Source organism: Bactrocera tryoni, chromosome 5 (assembly GCF_016617805.1).
Source record: "Bactrocera tryoni isolate S06 chromosome 5, CSIRO_BtryS06_freeze2, whole genome shotgun sequence".
NCBI classification, from domain to species: domain Eukaryota; kingdom Metazoa; phylum Arthropoda; class Insecta; order Diptera; family Tephritidae; genus Bactrocera; species Bactrocera tryoni.
In genome coordinates this window covers 29764250-29779796 of record NC_052503.1, presented here as the reverse complement: position 1 = coordinate 29779796, position 15547 = coordinate 29764250, and the positions used below count along the sequence as shown (strand labels likewise).

Genomic DNA, 15547 nt, shown 5'->3' with positions numbered 1-15547 from the left:
ATAGGAGCCGTCCTCGAGCAAGCAGGTAGACCTATCACCTTTATATCCCGATCATTAAACAAAACCGAAGAGAGCTATGCCGCAAACGAAAAAGAAATGCTGGCTATTATTTGAGCTCTTACATCACTCCGAAACTATTTATACGGATCAGCGAAAGTTGTAATCTTCACAGATCATCAACCACTCACCTTTGCGTTGAGCAACAAAAACCACAACGGCAAAATGAAGAGATGGAAGTGTATCCTTGAGGAATACAACTACGAAATGAAGTATAAGCCAGGAAGAACAAACGTCGTAGCAGATGCCTTATCGAGACCTCCACAGACTGACATTAATGTTCTTACAACCACTGACCACAGTAACGACAGCTCTTCTCATCTCCTTATTCCAGCTACAGAAGCCCCTATTAATGCTTTTAAAAATCAACTCTTCCTACTATTTGGCAACGAGAACAGTTACACCTTTCAAATACCATTCCCTACTTTTCATAGACACATAATTACAAAACAAAACTATTCTACACAAGACATCATTGACATATTCAAACGGTACTTAGACCCAGCACTTATCAACGGACTACACACGACAGAAACTCTAATGGGAAAAATGGACACCATTAGATGCATACTCCTCTTGACTACTATTACGACCAGTCTCGCTAGCATAGAGATTTTGGACTACACAAACTCTTACCTAGTTACGATAAATAACGGACTAGCTAAAATTCAGGACGGAACATTTAGACTAATCCATATAATTGACATCAACAAGTACGAACAACTTTTGACAGACATACAGGACCATATAACGGACAAAATCCCCAAAGACACTTTCCTTCGCCCAATCCTTAAACATGAAATAAATCAAACCCTTGAAATCCTCAATACACTTAAACCCACTAAAACATCCCGAATTAGAAAGTCAATAAACATATTAGACACCGCATGGAAATATCTGGCAGGATCACCAGACCATGACGACCTCGAAATCATTAATAAGAATCTTTTGAACCTAAACCAAAATAATAACAAACAAGTAATAATAAATTAACTATTTACTAACAGAATTAACAATATATCAAATGTAATGAATTTAATTTCAAATTCAATAAGAAAAGACAATAGTAAAATAAATGAAATTGTAATTGATTTACAAAGTAAGATTAGGTTAATAAAAGAAGAATTAGTTAATATAAAGTATGCCATTCAATGGGCGAAAACAAATGTTTTAAATACATTATTACTAAATAAAGAAGAAATAAAAACTGCATTAGAAAAATTAAGAGAAGAACAAATGCCATTTAACAACACAGAAGAAGCGTTAGAATTTTCAAAAATAAATGTACTAAGTAAAGAAATGTTAATAATTTATGTGATAAAAATACCGCTTACAAATAGCGAAATATTTAGAAGAATAATTATAAGGCCAGTTAAAAAGCCAAAAAACATTGCAATAAATATTAAATATAAAGAAATAATTAAAGGAAAAAATTCAATATATGGAGTTAAGAAACTATGTGAAAAATATAATAATGTAACAATTTGTGAAAAAAAATGTTTAGTAGATTTAAGTGAAGATACATGTTTACCTAAAATAATAAATAGTTTAAATTCTACCTGCACCACAATCACGAGTCACGCTATTCCTACAATCGAAGAAATACAACCAGGAATACTACTATTAAACAATTTTAATGGTATAATAAATATAAACAGAACGCCTCAGATGACAAATGGGACACACGTTATTAAATTCTATAATGCTACGATAGAAGTCAAAAACCAGACATATAGAAATTTTGAAACAATACCTTTCGAAGCCATACCCACAGTCTTACAACTTACGCCAGACGAAAAGAATCACATCAAGCTTTTATCACTAGAAATGCTAAACGAATTGCACATCAACAACACCAGACGAATTGATTTCCTAAGAATCACAACGCTTTCTATTGGAACTCTTACAACAACAGTTATGGTAGTTTTTTCATGCATGTGCATTGCACTTTATAAACGTAGATCAATAAAGATTGAATATGTCGGAAAAGAAGTCACAATTGAAAACCCTCCAGTAAGTCCACCAAACGACATAATCAACAAGCCAACTTACGTAAACTTCAACGACTTGCCATTCTATTGATGATCGAGGACGATCATGCTTAAAGGGGGAAGAGTTAACACAACAGCTCATAAAAGCTATGCCAATTGACAAAAACAAATTGGCTAAAATAGTTACCCAACTTTGCACGCGCATCCGCATAAACTGCTGACACCAAATAAATTTGGAGCGCTTCGATCAACGAACCTTACTACTGCAATTCGGCAATTCTTGGGAAAGCTGAGATCGCTGGGAACAATAAATAATAAACAGGGTAATTCGGCAAATCAACAAATATTGCACATGCAAGTGCAACGTGACTTGTGTGCAGAAATAGGTTTCATTAAAGTTAAGAATATTATTGTAATTTAGATTTTATTCGTTTGTAAAAGAAGACGGTCAATAAAGAATAAAGACAGTGGACGCGAGTCCACTTGTTTTTTAAAAATAAAAATTATAAAAATATAATTTAACTTATATAAAATAAAAACCTCTAAAACAACGGAAAACAAATTTATAAAGTGCGGTAAAACAAAGCAACATATAAGTTAACACATAATGCCCAATTTCCAGTTGGGTACGAATGTGGTGAGGCCAATACAACATCCTGCCTCATCAGCAGATTGTGTGGGCAACGACCGCCACTAAAGCAACGACATATCATTCGCCGTTCTGCAGATTATGTAAAAAATAACAACCACCAAGGCGGCGAGGCGGACGGACAGCAAGCCACACGCAAGTGAGCGTTCTTACATAAACAGTGTCAATAGCCGATTTCGTAAACAGTTGACCAGCGATCGTTGCTTGCACTATCACCAATTGGATAAACAATGGTATGAAGCAGAGTCAGCACGACGCAGACGTTAAAGCCGGCAGGTTTTGGGCTAGGTTAGATTTAAGTTGAGCATAAGCCGGAGCACATGGGCCTGGCCAATAAAGTGTATTTGCAAAACATACAACTAGTGTAATTATTGCCGCGTCCGACGACCGGCTCATGCACATCATATAATGATTACAGCATACATCATTAATTTATACATTAATATACATACATATATATGGAAAAAAGAGCAGTTACAATTTTACACAAGAAATAAGAGATGTTCGGAAGAAGTGCAGTGACACAATAAAACAACAAAAAATTAAAATTGTACTAAGAAAGGTAAAGTGACAAAGTGCACACACATATACACTTATATTATACGATAAAAAAACAAACGGGCGCGAAACTAACATATAATGGAAAATAACTCAATATAAACGGGCACGGAAAAAAAAATAATAATAATTTAACAACAACATAAAAAAAATATAAAAAAAACAAATACACCAGACTCAACCTGCGAAGACAAGAGGAGGACAGCAACCCCTATATGGAGACACTTACACCCCCCAAAACTTCAGTCAAAGGGAGTCGTACCGATTCCTATTAGTATCTTAGCACTGTATATATAGTATATGTATGTTTGAAGCCCATATCGGCAATACTACTTTAAAGTATTTCAAAACGGTTGTGTAAAAAATATAAATCAAGCAGCTTATCTTCGTGCGGCTAAACACACAAAACAAAAAAAAAACAAGGAGGTATACATATGTATACATACCGGCTAAATACACAACATAAAATCAAACATACATAGATATTCAATATACATTAACATAGATTACAAGTATATTAACCAGCTCAAAATATAATCAGTAACAACACTGTGTCATCACTTACATTTTGGCATATACTTGTTTTTTTTGCGCTCTTCGCATGCTATGGATATAAGTAAACACAATGTTTTATGAACTACTACATAAATTCGATTCTCACATTATATGCTAGAAACATACAAACCGTTTGCAAACTTTGGAGTTCTATTACAACCAAAAGTGCAACTGCGCTAAACGCGCATCCGCTAAATTCTTAAGTGAGCGAAACACGCGCAACCATGTCTTCTCCCCCAAAACCAAATAGCTGCAGGTGAGCGCTACACGCGCAAACCCTTTTAGCTGACCAAGCATCTTTGGTCAGGTCGGCCGGCTCAAGCATAGGTTAGATTATAAACTTTAAAGTTAAGTGTAGTCAGTCTTTTTAAGTTACTAGACTCGACAGGCACATAGTGCCGCTAAAAAAACATAAATAATTTTAAGATAATTGTTTAATCCAAACAAATACTCCTCTGCATTACTCCCACAAATTGCATAAAGTAATAGAGGCGTAATGCAGAGGAATATCAACCGCCCCAACTTCACGCAACAGGCGAAGAAGGAGACAAAAAAAAAAAGGAAAACTTTTCCCGCGCTTTTTCTCACTATTGATTATTATCCCGCCAACAGCAGCGAACATCAACAAGCGATACAGAGCAGCGATACACCAGCTAACACGGAGAACAACGTAAAATAAATTCCCTATTTATACAAAGTGACAACAAGTGTATCAGATTACAACATATAACAAGTGAAATTAAAAGGAATTACAATATAAAGTATTACGAATACAACACAAAAATCCTCACAAACATCGTTGGAATTACAGAAAAAATCCACACCACATCTACAGCGAGGGAATCAACCACAAATCGAAACAGGTTTACAAAATCAAATAAATTAACATAGAATAATATATTTATATCCCCACATAACCCACTTAACCATTATTGGTTACACATACACACATTTATATATATATATGTACATATCCTGATAAATTAAAGTGAATTTTATAACGTTTTAAACTAAAAGTAATCTTCTTTTAATTAATCGTAATCGGCCCCATACGTCGACATAACCCCGACATTTTTGGTCCTTCGAGCCGGATAATTAAAAGAAAAGTCTTCGTGGGAATTTCACCAACAACATCAACGTGGGAATTCCAGAATCCAACTCAATAGTCAAAAGAGTGCACCCAACAAACAAAAAGCTTGCATGCTGAACCCCCAAATACCCAAACGAGTAAATAAATCCAAAAACAAAACGAAATTAACAAAAAGCGGAAAAACTGTAAGTGCGACCCATATTTTTCAATTGTCAATATAAAGTGCGAATCAAAAATTTGTTAAAAAACAGCCAATTGCCAAATTGTGTCCTTAAGCCGACTTAAGCACAATTTATTTGTTTTATTGGGCTAACAAAAAGTTGATCTGCACTATTTAATTATATGTACATATATACACACATATTTACATATATTTACCCAAGAGAAGAAGTGCAATAATAAAATATATGCATATATTTTGCCGTCGGCTATTGCATTCTTCTCGTTAAACTAAAATTATATATAAATAAATATACACCCGCAATTACATACCTACATACGAATAGCGCACCCATTCGCTTATATTTGTTGGTGACAAAAATTGTTAACGAACAGCACGTCAAAAGACAAGTACCCAGTAGGAAATTAAAAAGGTGACCCAGTAGGAAAAAGTGCAAAACCCTGCAAATTTTTTATTTATCGATTTTTTTTTCTACAATTCATCGGAAATTTAATAACTTCCCATAAATATTCACAATCGGACACCATCGAGATAAAAGCAAGAAAATTAATTTGAAATTTTTAAAATAAATAAAGCACTATACAAAAAGTTTTTAAAGTTTGTTTTCTTAAATTTTCGTAACTCTACGCGATTTATTTTTCTCATTCAACCCAAATATTAAATATATCTTACCGAAAAATGGAAATGGAAGATTTTAAAATTACAACAACAGATTTGATTGAATTCGTGGAAGACCATCTTCAGACCCAAAGTGAAGATGATTCGGTCTATACCCTTGAAATTAAAAGGGTCGAACTAAATTCGCTCTATGAAAAAGCAAAGCGCTCATACGATGCGATCAGAAAAATTTCTCGCGAAAGTCATGAAACCATCGATTTCTTTAAAGTGAAAGAAAAATATCAAAAAAGTTATCGAATATACCTCTCTTGCTTAGCTTCCATCAACGAAGATGTAGATGCGCGTAAAACACAAGTGTCAACCCAACCCATTAAGGAAAGGACTTCAGAAGCCACAATGATGGATTTCGCTCCTGCAGTTCACCTTCCACCATGCGACACCGACATCTTTTACGGAGATTACACAACTTGGCCCACCTTTCGGGATATGTTTACAGCCCTGTATATCCGTAACCCAAGGATTAGTAACGTTGAAAGACTCTTTCACCTTACTCAGAAGACCCGAGGAGAAGCAAGAGAGGTTATTCAAAACGCACCCCTAACAAATGATGGTTTCATACTCGCTTGGAAAAATTTAGTCGACCAATATGAAAATAAGAGGTTGCAGGTAAACACCCAATTAAAGACCCTTTTTAACCTACCTCAAGTAACTCAAGAAACAGGTGGGGCTATAAAAAGCTTACAACGTTCGGTTAATAACGTTTTAACCAATTTAAACAATCTAGAGATTGACACACAAAGCTGGGATCCGATATTAATATATCTTTGTAGTTCAAAACTACCTAAACAAACTCTCGAAACCTTTGAATATACCCTAGCAGATAATTCAGATATACCGACGTGGTCAAATTTCGACAGTTTTTTAACCCACAAATACAAAACCCTCGAATCTGTTGGAAATTTCAAAGCTTCAGTAGCAAAATTACCCCCATTCCACACCGGTACGGTTAAAAGAACAGATGAAAAGAAATATAACACTTTTCATGCAAACGTGGCTGAAACGCCAATAGCTAGACCCTCTAATACTCAAAGGAATACTAATTTCAACTTTACCCAACAAAATATAGATACAGAAAGCTGTAAGCTCTGCAAAAAGCAGCACCCTATTCGAGAATGTCCCAAATTTCTCGCAATGAATGTAGAGACACGTATCTCCACAATCAAAAAATATGGTTATTGCTATAACTGCTTGGCTATTTCACATAGCTACAAGAACTGTGTGAGTAAATTCTCGTGTCGTAAGTGTCACAAAAAACACAACACTCTGATACACAGAGAATCCAGCTTTCGACCTGAATCAACTCCGGAAATGCCAAACGTCACTAGTTCGAGCCCTGAAAACGCTTCAAGTACCGCATTACCCACCCAAAGCACAAATACAAATCGGCAAGCCTACACTACAACTATACAGTCCACTATATCATCAACCCAAGACCCACCCAACCCAAGTAGGAAGCAGATATTACTCGGTACTGCAATGGTTCAAATAGAACTTAATGGCCAACGATATTCCGCGAGAGCTCTTATTGATTCAGGATCGGAAGCCACATTTATATCTCGAAGACTTCAAAGAAGTTTGGATATACCCACCCACTTTGCATCAGCCCAAGTGACCGGACTAAACAATGCAGTTTCAGCAACACCAACGAGTATTTGTGAAATCACACTTTGCTCACCCTTAAACACCAATTATAAGCTATCAGCACAGGCATTTATACTAAATAGCCTAACTGATAATTTACCCTCATACCCCATAGATCCAAAGCAGTGTCTTAAAAATCTTGGATTCACATTAGCCGACACTCAATTTCACAAACCCAGACCCGTGGATATACTAATCGGTAGTGATATCTATCCCAGTATTTTACTCAATGGAGTAAAGCGAAACGTACTAGGTTCACTCTTAGCTCAAGAGACAGAATTCGGATGGATATTGTCCGGACCCATCACCCAACCCACCCAAAATTCCACCATAGTTTCATTTCACAATAAAGTGAACCCTGAGAATCTACTCACACGTTTTTGGGAGGTGGAGGAAATCCCAAAGGAATCCGTAGTTTCCAAATCAGATCAAATTTGTGAGGAAATTTTCCAAAAAACTACCCGTTGTAATCCAAATGGGCGCTATATAGTAACCCTACCCTTCAAAGAACCCGACAATATTGATATCGGATACTCTAGACATATAGCGTTGGCCCAATTCCTCCGAAATGAATGAGCTTTACTTAAAAAACCCGAAGTGGAGGCAGAATATAACAAAGCAATTATGGAATATTTGGAACTCGGACAAATGGAAAAAGTAGAATATGACCCTTCTGGTAAAGCAACCCAATATTACTTACCACACCACGCAGTCATTAAACCCGATCGTATAACCACGAAATTGCGTGTAGTATTTAATGCATCTTGCCCCACGTCAAATCACAAAAGCTTGAATGACGTCTTACATATCGGGCCTACTTTACAGAAAGACCTTGTCATTCTAATCACAAATTGGCGACTCTTCCAATTCGTTTTTAATGCGGATATTCAGAAAATGTACCGGCAAATACTCGTAGACCCTAATCACACTCGGTTCCAAAGGATATTATTTAGGAAATCCCCGGAAGACACAATAGAAGACTTCGAATTGCAAACAATCACGTTCGGCATAAATTGTGCGCCGTATCTAGCGATCCGTACCCTCATGAAGCTAGCCGATGATGTTGAAGAAACCCACCCATTAGCAGCCAAAATACTTCGCCAGGAAATGTATGTAGACGATGTTTTAGCTGGAACTCATGACCTGACCACGGCAAAGTCAGCACGAGATGAACTCATTTCCGCTCTGAAGACCCCAGGATTCGCTCTGCGAAAATGGACCTCCAATGACCCACACATTCTGAAGGGACTTCCACAGGATCATCTTTTAGAAACGGAAACACTAAACCTTTCGGAACCCGAGAACACCAAAACCCTGGGCATTCGATGGAACTCTAAAAAGGATTCATTTTTCTTCCTCGTCAACCCAATGGAGAAAAAACCCGCACACACCAAACGTGAAGTTTTATCAGCCATAGCAAAATTGTTTGACCCAGCCGGTTGGCTTAGTCCAATAATAATCACGGCAAAAATAATTATGCAACAAATATGGCTAGATAAAACTGACTGGGATGAAAGCCTGAAGCCCCTCACCCTTCATCGATGGAACAGCTTCGTAAAGGATTACGACAACATAAACAAAATTGAAATACCCAGGTGGACCCATTTTAACCCAACAACCACCATTGAATTCCACGGTTTCTCTGATGCTTCAGAAAAAGCATATGCCGCGACACTTTATATAAGGGTTTCAGTTGGAGACAAAATATGGACAACTCTCTTAGTCTCAAAAACAAGAGTTGCTCCCATTAAAACCGTATCCCTACCCAGATTGGAACTCTGCGGAGCAGTTCTATTAGCTAACCTTGTTAACTCTACCCTATCCCAACTACACTTAACCCAATATAAAAGTTGTTTTTGGACTGACTCAACCATAGTTCTTGCTTGGTTAAACAAACCACCCTGTTCATGGACCACTTTCGTTTCTCATCGAGTAGCTGCAATCACCGAGAAAGTAGGAGTCGAAAATTGGAACCATGTGGAAAGCCAAGACAATCCCGCAGACTTAGCAAGCCGAGGATGTACACCCACCGATCTATTTAATTGCAACCTCTGGTGGCATGGACCCCAATGGCTACAACATGAAAAGGAGCATTTTCCAGCATCGGAGAAAACATACAACACTACCGTGGAATTCAAACCCGTTAAGACGTTTGCGATAACCACCCAAGAGGATATACTCGAAAGGTTTTCCTCATTCCCCAGGGCTATTCGCGTTATCGCTTACCTATTCAGGTTTTGCGCAAATGCCTCACCAAGGAGGCGAGAAATTGGTTACTCAAACCACGAAATAACCCCGGAGGAGTTCAAAACAACCCGAATGAAGTTAATTATTCACACTCAAAAAACACATTTCCGAGAAGAATATGATGCATTGACCCGTAAAACCCAAATACATAAGAAAAGTTCATTATTGACTTTAAATCCATTCATTGACCCTAAAGGAGTTATGCGAAGTGACGGAAGATTAACCAATTCCGCAGCGCTATCATATAATGAGCGCCACCCGATCTTATTACCCTATAATAGTCGTTTAACAAAATTACTAACTCAATTTACCCATTTAGCAACGTTACACGGCGGAAATCAGCTAGTTCTCCGACTCCTAAGGACAGAATTCTGGATACCCAAAGCAAAGATGCTGATTAAAACAATAATTCATCAATGCAAAACGTGCATCATACACAACAAGGCTCAACAAACCCAAATAATGGCAGCTCTTCCAAATGAACGAACCATCCTAACCCGGCCGTTTGCTGCCACTGGTATCGACTTTGCTGGACCTTACGACATCAAAAACTACACTGGGAGAGCATGTCTAATCACCAAAGGATATATATGTGTATTTGTATGCTTTTCAACTAAAGCAATACATCTGGAACCCGTTAGCGATCTCACTACGCAAGCCTTCCTAGCAGCATTCTCCCGTTTCTTCTCGAGGCGTGGATGTCCCGCCAATCTTTATTCCGACAACGGAACAAACTTTATAGGAGCTTCACAGTTGCTAATGAAAGATCGGCGTGAATTATTACAGACACTTCGAACTCAAATTATATCTCTCCATAGCCATCAAAATATCTCATGGTACTTCAACCCACCAGGAGCTCCACATATGGGTGGATTATGGGAAGCAGGCGTAAAAAGTCTAAAAACTCACCTAAAAAAGATCGCAAAACTACAAAAATTCACGTTTAAAGAATTTGCTACCCTCTTAACCCGCATTGAAAGTTGTTTAAACTCTCGGCCAATAAGCCCCATAAGCGACGACTCATCAAATTTGGAACCTCTAACTCCAGGACACTTCCTTATAGGTACCCCATTGTTAACCCCAGCCGAACCCATTTTAGAGGATGCAAACTTAAGCATCGTTAACAGATGGCAGAAACTAAAAATACTCTACCAGCACATTTGCAAGAGATGGAAGGAAGAGTACCTTAAGGAGCTACACAAACGATACAAATGGAAATATCCACAACGTAATGTTGAAGTCAACGACTTAGTCGTTATAAGAAACGAAAATATTTCACCCAACGAATGGAAGCTCGGTCGAATACAAAAGGTCTTCCCCGGCTTAGACAATAAAACACGAGTGGTTGAAATCCGAACTGCTCAAGGCACAATAACCCGCCCCATCACAAAAATTGTGATATTAAACACAGAATAACATACAAGTTTTCTCTTCTTTTTTAGTGAAATGGCCCCAACAGTCACCAACTCACCCAAACCTCGTCGCATGAGCTCGACCATTACCATCCGGTCCCGTAGCGCAACCCGTAGCATTACGCCAATTTCGGAAGACGAAACGATGTCACGACGCATGCGGCGTTTCAAGTCGACCCTTCCCACTATTCGTGAGGAAAAGGAATGTGATGATCGCACAACCCGAAAAACGATCTCACATCACAGAAAACCCACGTCACATCGTCATGTCGCCTGCGGAATATGCAAAAAAGACCACCGTCTAGTGACTTGCGCTACATACTCGGCATATAACATTAATAAGAAATACGAAGCAGTAAGAAAACACCATTATTGCGTTAATTGCTTAGCCAGGTCGCACAAGACAGAAGGATGTACAAGCAAAAATAGATGTTCCGTTTGTCATGAGAAACATCATTCATCCCTACACGGACATCCGAGGCTATACCCGACCAACGATGCCAATGTTGTTAAGAAACATCCGCTTGCGATGGAGACCCGACTACCATCCTTACTGGCTAAGCAGACCCTAGTACCCACATTGAAGATCCGATTAAGATGCGATGGTGAATGGCATAAAGTTCGAGCCATTTTAAACCCTACCCTCAAAATCACGAATATAGCAGCCGAACTCGTCCAACAATTAAAACTGCCGATTACATACCTCAATACTTATCGTATTTGCAGCATCAAAATTAGCTCAAATAATGACACAAAGTTTTCTCTGGATTGTAACGCGGTTACCACCCAAAAGTTACCCAAAAAACCCTATGAGCGAGATCTAAGTGACGATGTGCAAATGCGCTTTGAACACTTAGTTCTCGCTGACCCTCAATTCCATAGCAACAAGGAGATAATGTTGGAAATTGGAGCGGATATCTACCCCCAAATCATCAGAAACGGACTATTCAAACCCGACAATGGTACAGTGGTAGCGCAGAATACAGCATTTGGCTGGACCCTTACTGGCACCATCTAAACCTAAGTATACTGCTGAAAATCACTCAAAACAAATTCAATTTTTTCAATACCCTATAAATTACTCTACTAATATTCAATTATTTCGCAGATTCTGCAAGGTGGCCGGGATGTTTAATCCAAACAAATACTCCTCTGCATTACTCCCACAAATTGCAGAAAGTAATAGAGGCGTAATGCAGAGGAATATCAACCGCCCCAACTTCACGCAACAGGCGAAGAAGGAGAAAAAAAAAAGGGAAACTTTTCCCGCGCTTTTTCTCACTACTTATTATTATCCCGCCAACACACAAGTGAATACAGAGAACATCAATAAAACAAAAATCTTTTTAAATTATAACAAGTGAACACGATTTAACAACAAAGTGAACAATTTTCGGATAAGGTACACGTCAAGTACAATTTCTAATTACCACACAAACAACACGGATAGTTCCTGAGTTTAAACCACCACCACATTTAATCTTCAAACACCCACCACGAGGGAATAAACCCAACACGCAACAAAGGAGTTAAATATAATTGAATTACAACAATACGTATGTATGTATATTAATATTGAAAATTAACAATAGTTGATAGAAAAGTAAGCATAATTAATTAATATTGGAAACACACACACACCCAATCATTCACTTGTATATACCCAAAAATATATTGAATATTAAACCAAAATTTTATAACGTTTGAACTCAAAATAATTATCTTTTAACTAAACGCAACCGGCCCCATCCGTCGACCTACCCCGACATAATAAAATAGGCACATAGTGCCGACCTAATAAAATTAATTAATAAATAAACCTCCGTCTCGTTAATTTATACAATATTAAACGGATGCTTATGTATAGATATACGAAGTGCATTTTGCGAATCTACCACAATTAAGGTGAATTTCTACAGACATTTCATTGCGCATGGGTCAACAGATGCTTTCATCAATTTCGCTTCGCGCTATTTTTAACGTCGAAATACATAAGCGGAATTAAAATTTTCATACATACATATAAAAGTAAATAAACATTTATAATAACATATATGTTAACATGGCAAATGTTAACAATTGCTAAATAAAAGTAATAATGCGTAATCAGCAATAATGAGTAAAGCATAGCGGAAATACATCTTTAGTTGCACAATATTTCCCACAGCAAAAGCCAGACGCTTTCATTAGCATAAAAGCCCAATTCAGAGAATTGGCAACAACATCAAGTCAGCTGTTGGCCAGTGCAACTAAGCTTAGCTTTTAAGTAAATTAATTTTTAAGTTTTAGTCTTAGCTCTGTAATCAAACAAAGAAGAACTAAATCAAATTTTTTTAAAAGAAATTCACTAAAAATTCCTTAACTGGCGCCCAAAGTGGGGCCTTCGCTAGTCGCGTTTAGTAAATCGTATCAATACAATTCACGGGTGTATCCACAAGTCTTGGTTAAAAAGTTTGTGCTGTCGTGATACTCAGCGGCTACCATTGGAAGACAAGGATAATACTTACCACCCCATAGATGGCGAAGGGTTGGGCTAGGACTCAACAGAAGTGCAGGAAAAGAGGCCCCTAGTCGCCAATAGCAAATGGGAAACGCAAGACGTTAGTCGCCTGCCCAGGAGAATGTTCCTGCTACTAGAACTTCTCCTTATTTACCCAATATTCGCATCAATAGACATTTATGACTACTCCACGGCACAAATAGTTTCGATAAATGACGGACTAGTAAAAATCCAGAATGGAGACTTCAGGCTAATACACAGCAACGATACCCAATAGCTCCCTTTCACTTGGAGCCGTTGCAACTATCATTCTCGGTATAATATTTTTTCGAAAATTCTGGAGAAAGCACCAAAACAGAATAATCATATCTTCAAGCCTGGACCTTATCCATATGCCCCCAGTGAATATTGATCTTAAGGAGATTTAAGATCTTTCCAATGATCAAAATACTTCCATCAATTTCAACAACCTCCGATATTTTTGATAGGCTCTCGGGACGATTACTTTTAAGAGGGGAAGTGTTAACATGGCAAATGTTAACAATTGCTAAATAAAAGTAATAATGCGTAATCAGCAATAATAAGTAAAGCATAGCGGAAATGCATCTTTAGTTGCACAATATTTCCCACAGCAAAAGCCAGACGCTTTTTAGCATAAAAACTCATTTTTCGGTGTGAAGCGGAAGTCCAACACGCGCAAACCAAATAAGTCAATTCAGAGAATTGGCAACATCATCAAGTCAGCAGTTGGCCAGTGCAACTTAGCTTAGCTTTTAAGTAAATTAATTTTTAAGTTTTAGTCTTAGCTCTGTAATCAAACAAAGAAGAACTAAATACATTTTTTTAAAAGAAATTCACTTTAAATTTCTTAACTTGTATAGCATTACGTGTGTTTGTCTTGCTATATGCATTCCTCATTGTAGGCATTTGGCGCCGCGGTTGTCTACTTGTAGCATAAACATTAACTGTATATGGAACGTATAGCATTATGTTCTGGTAATTTCCAGACGCGATATTCTAGAAGGACACGTCGGCATCAGCGAGAAGTGCGTGGCTATATAAGCCGTGGCAGCGCCAACGTAATCAATCAGTGCTAAGAGTAAACTGCTATAGTGTAGACGAGTTGTGAAATAAAGAGTTGTTGAATTAAATTAAACAGTGTTGATTTTATTTGTCAATCCAGAGATACGAACCTAGTAAAGTAAACTAGTAAGGAGTAAATTCGCAACAATATAATATTTAAGCCAATCAATTTAAGCAATTAAGTTGAACCCATTAAGAATAATTCAAGGCTCGACCAGCCAAGTAATAAAATGTTTTGAAACCGCGATTCACCACCGCAAGGGGGACGGTTTATAACAAAAACTCAATTCTGCGATTCTGAACTCCAGACCCTTCAGAATAAAACAGTCTCCTTTCCTAGAAAGGATCAAAAAATAAAAATTATAATAAAGAAAAAAACAAAATGACGGGTGCTTTACCAACTGACTTGGACTATAACGAAATAGACAGAATGGTTAGTGGCACGGATTGTTAATGCATTGCCGACACTCTAGTCAAACTCTAGTCACACTATTATAAAATTGTCAATGCATTGCCCACACTCTGGTCACACTGTTATACAGTTACAACACTCTAGCCACGCTATGAACGAAAAATGTGACAACTCAAGCTAATTTTCAAATCAATCGGAACTCATAATTTTTTCACGTGCAATCATAAAAGTCCTTTTCTATTTCTATTGGCTCATATCGTGCATTAATAATACAGTTTGTAAGTCAATCGTTATAAAAAAAAAAAAACAATAAAATTAATTGTATTAAAAGTACAAAGGCTGTGTATAAAGTGAGGACTGATTTACTAGATCAGTCCTCATGGTAATAAACGTGGGGTGCAACACCCAAAACCGGTGCACTCATTATTAAACAGTTAGAAATCTTGAAGGATTTGTAAAAGTCAATAGGAATAACAAAAAAAGGATCTAAATA

The 15547-nt window shown here is 37.4% G+C and overlaps 2 protein-coding genes and 1 long non-coding RNA gene across 3 annotated transcripts; all 3 read left to right on the top strand.

The window, feature by feature from the left end:
* Positions 1-4248: 4248 nt before the first annotated feature.
* LOC120777094 lies at positions 4249-11846 on the top strand (the record flags this gene model as incomplete). The annotated part of the gene is made up of 2 exons (XM_040108227.1): positions 4249-4673; positions 11090-11846. A coding segment is annotated over exon 2 (753 nt), but the record flags the coding sequence as incomplete, so codon positions are not given.
* LOC120777820 lies at positions 8343-10703 on the top strand. Its single transcript, XM_040109358.1, has 2 exons — positions 8343-10339; positions 10602-10703. The coding sequence occupies exons 1-2, from the start codon at positions 8445-8447 to the stop codon at positions 10612-10614; spliced, it is 1908 nt and encodes a 635-aa protein (XP_039965292.1). The 5' UTR covers positions 8343-8444; the 3' UTR covers positions 10615-10703.
* Positions 11847-11850: 4 nt separating the features above from the next.
* Positions 11851-12304, top strand: LOC120777823. Its single transcript, XR_005705544.1, has 2 exons — positions 11851-12083; positions 12168-12304. It is a non-coding gene; the product is annotated as an uncharacterized LOC120777823 (long non-coding RNA).
* The last annotated feature ends 3243 nt before the right edge of the window (positions 12305-15547 follow it).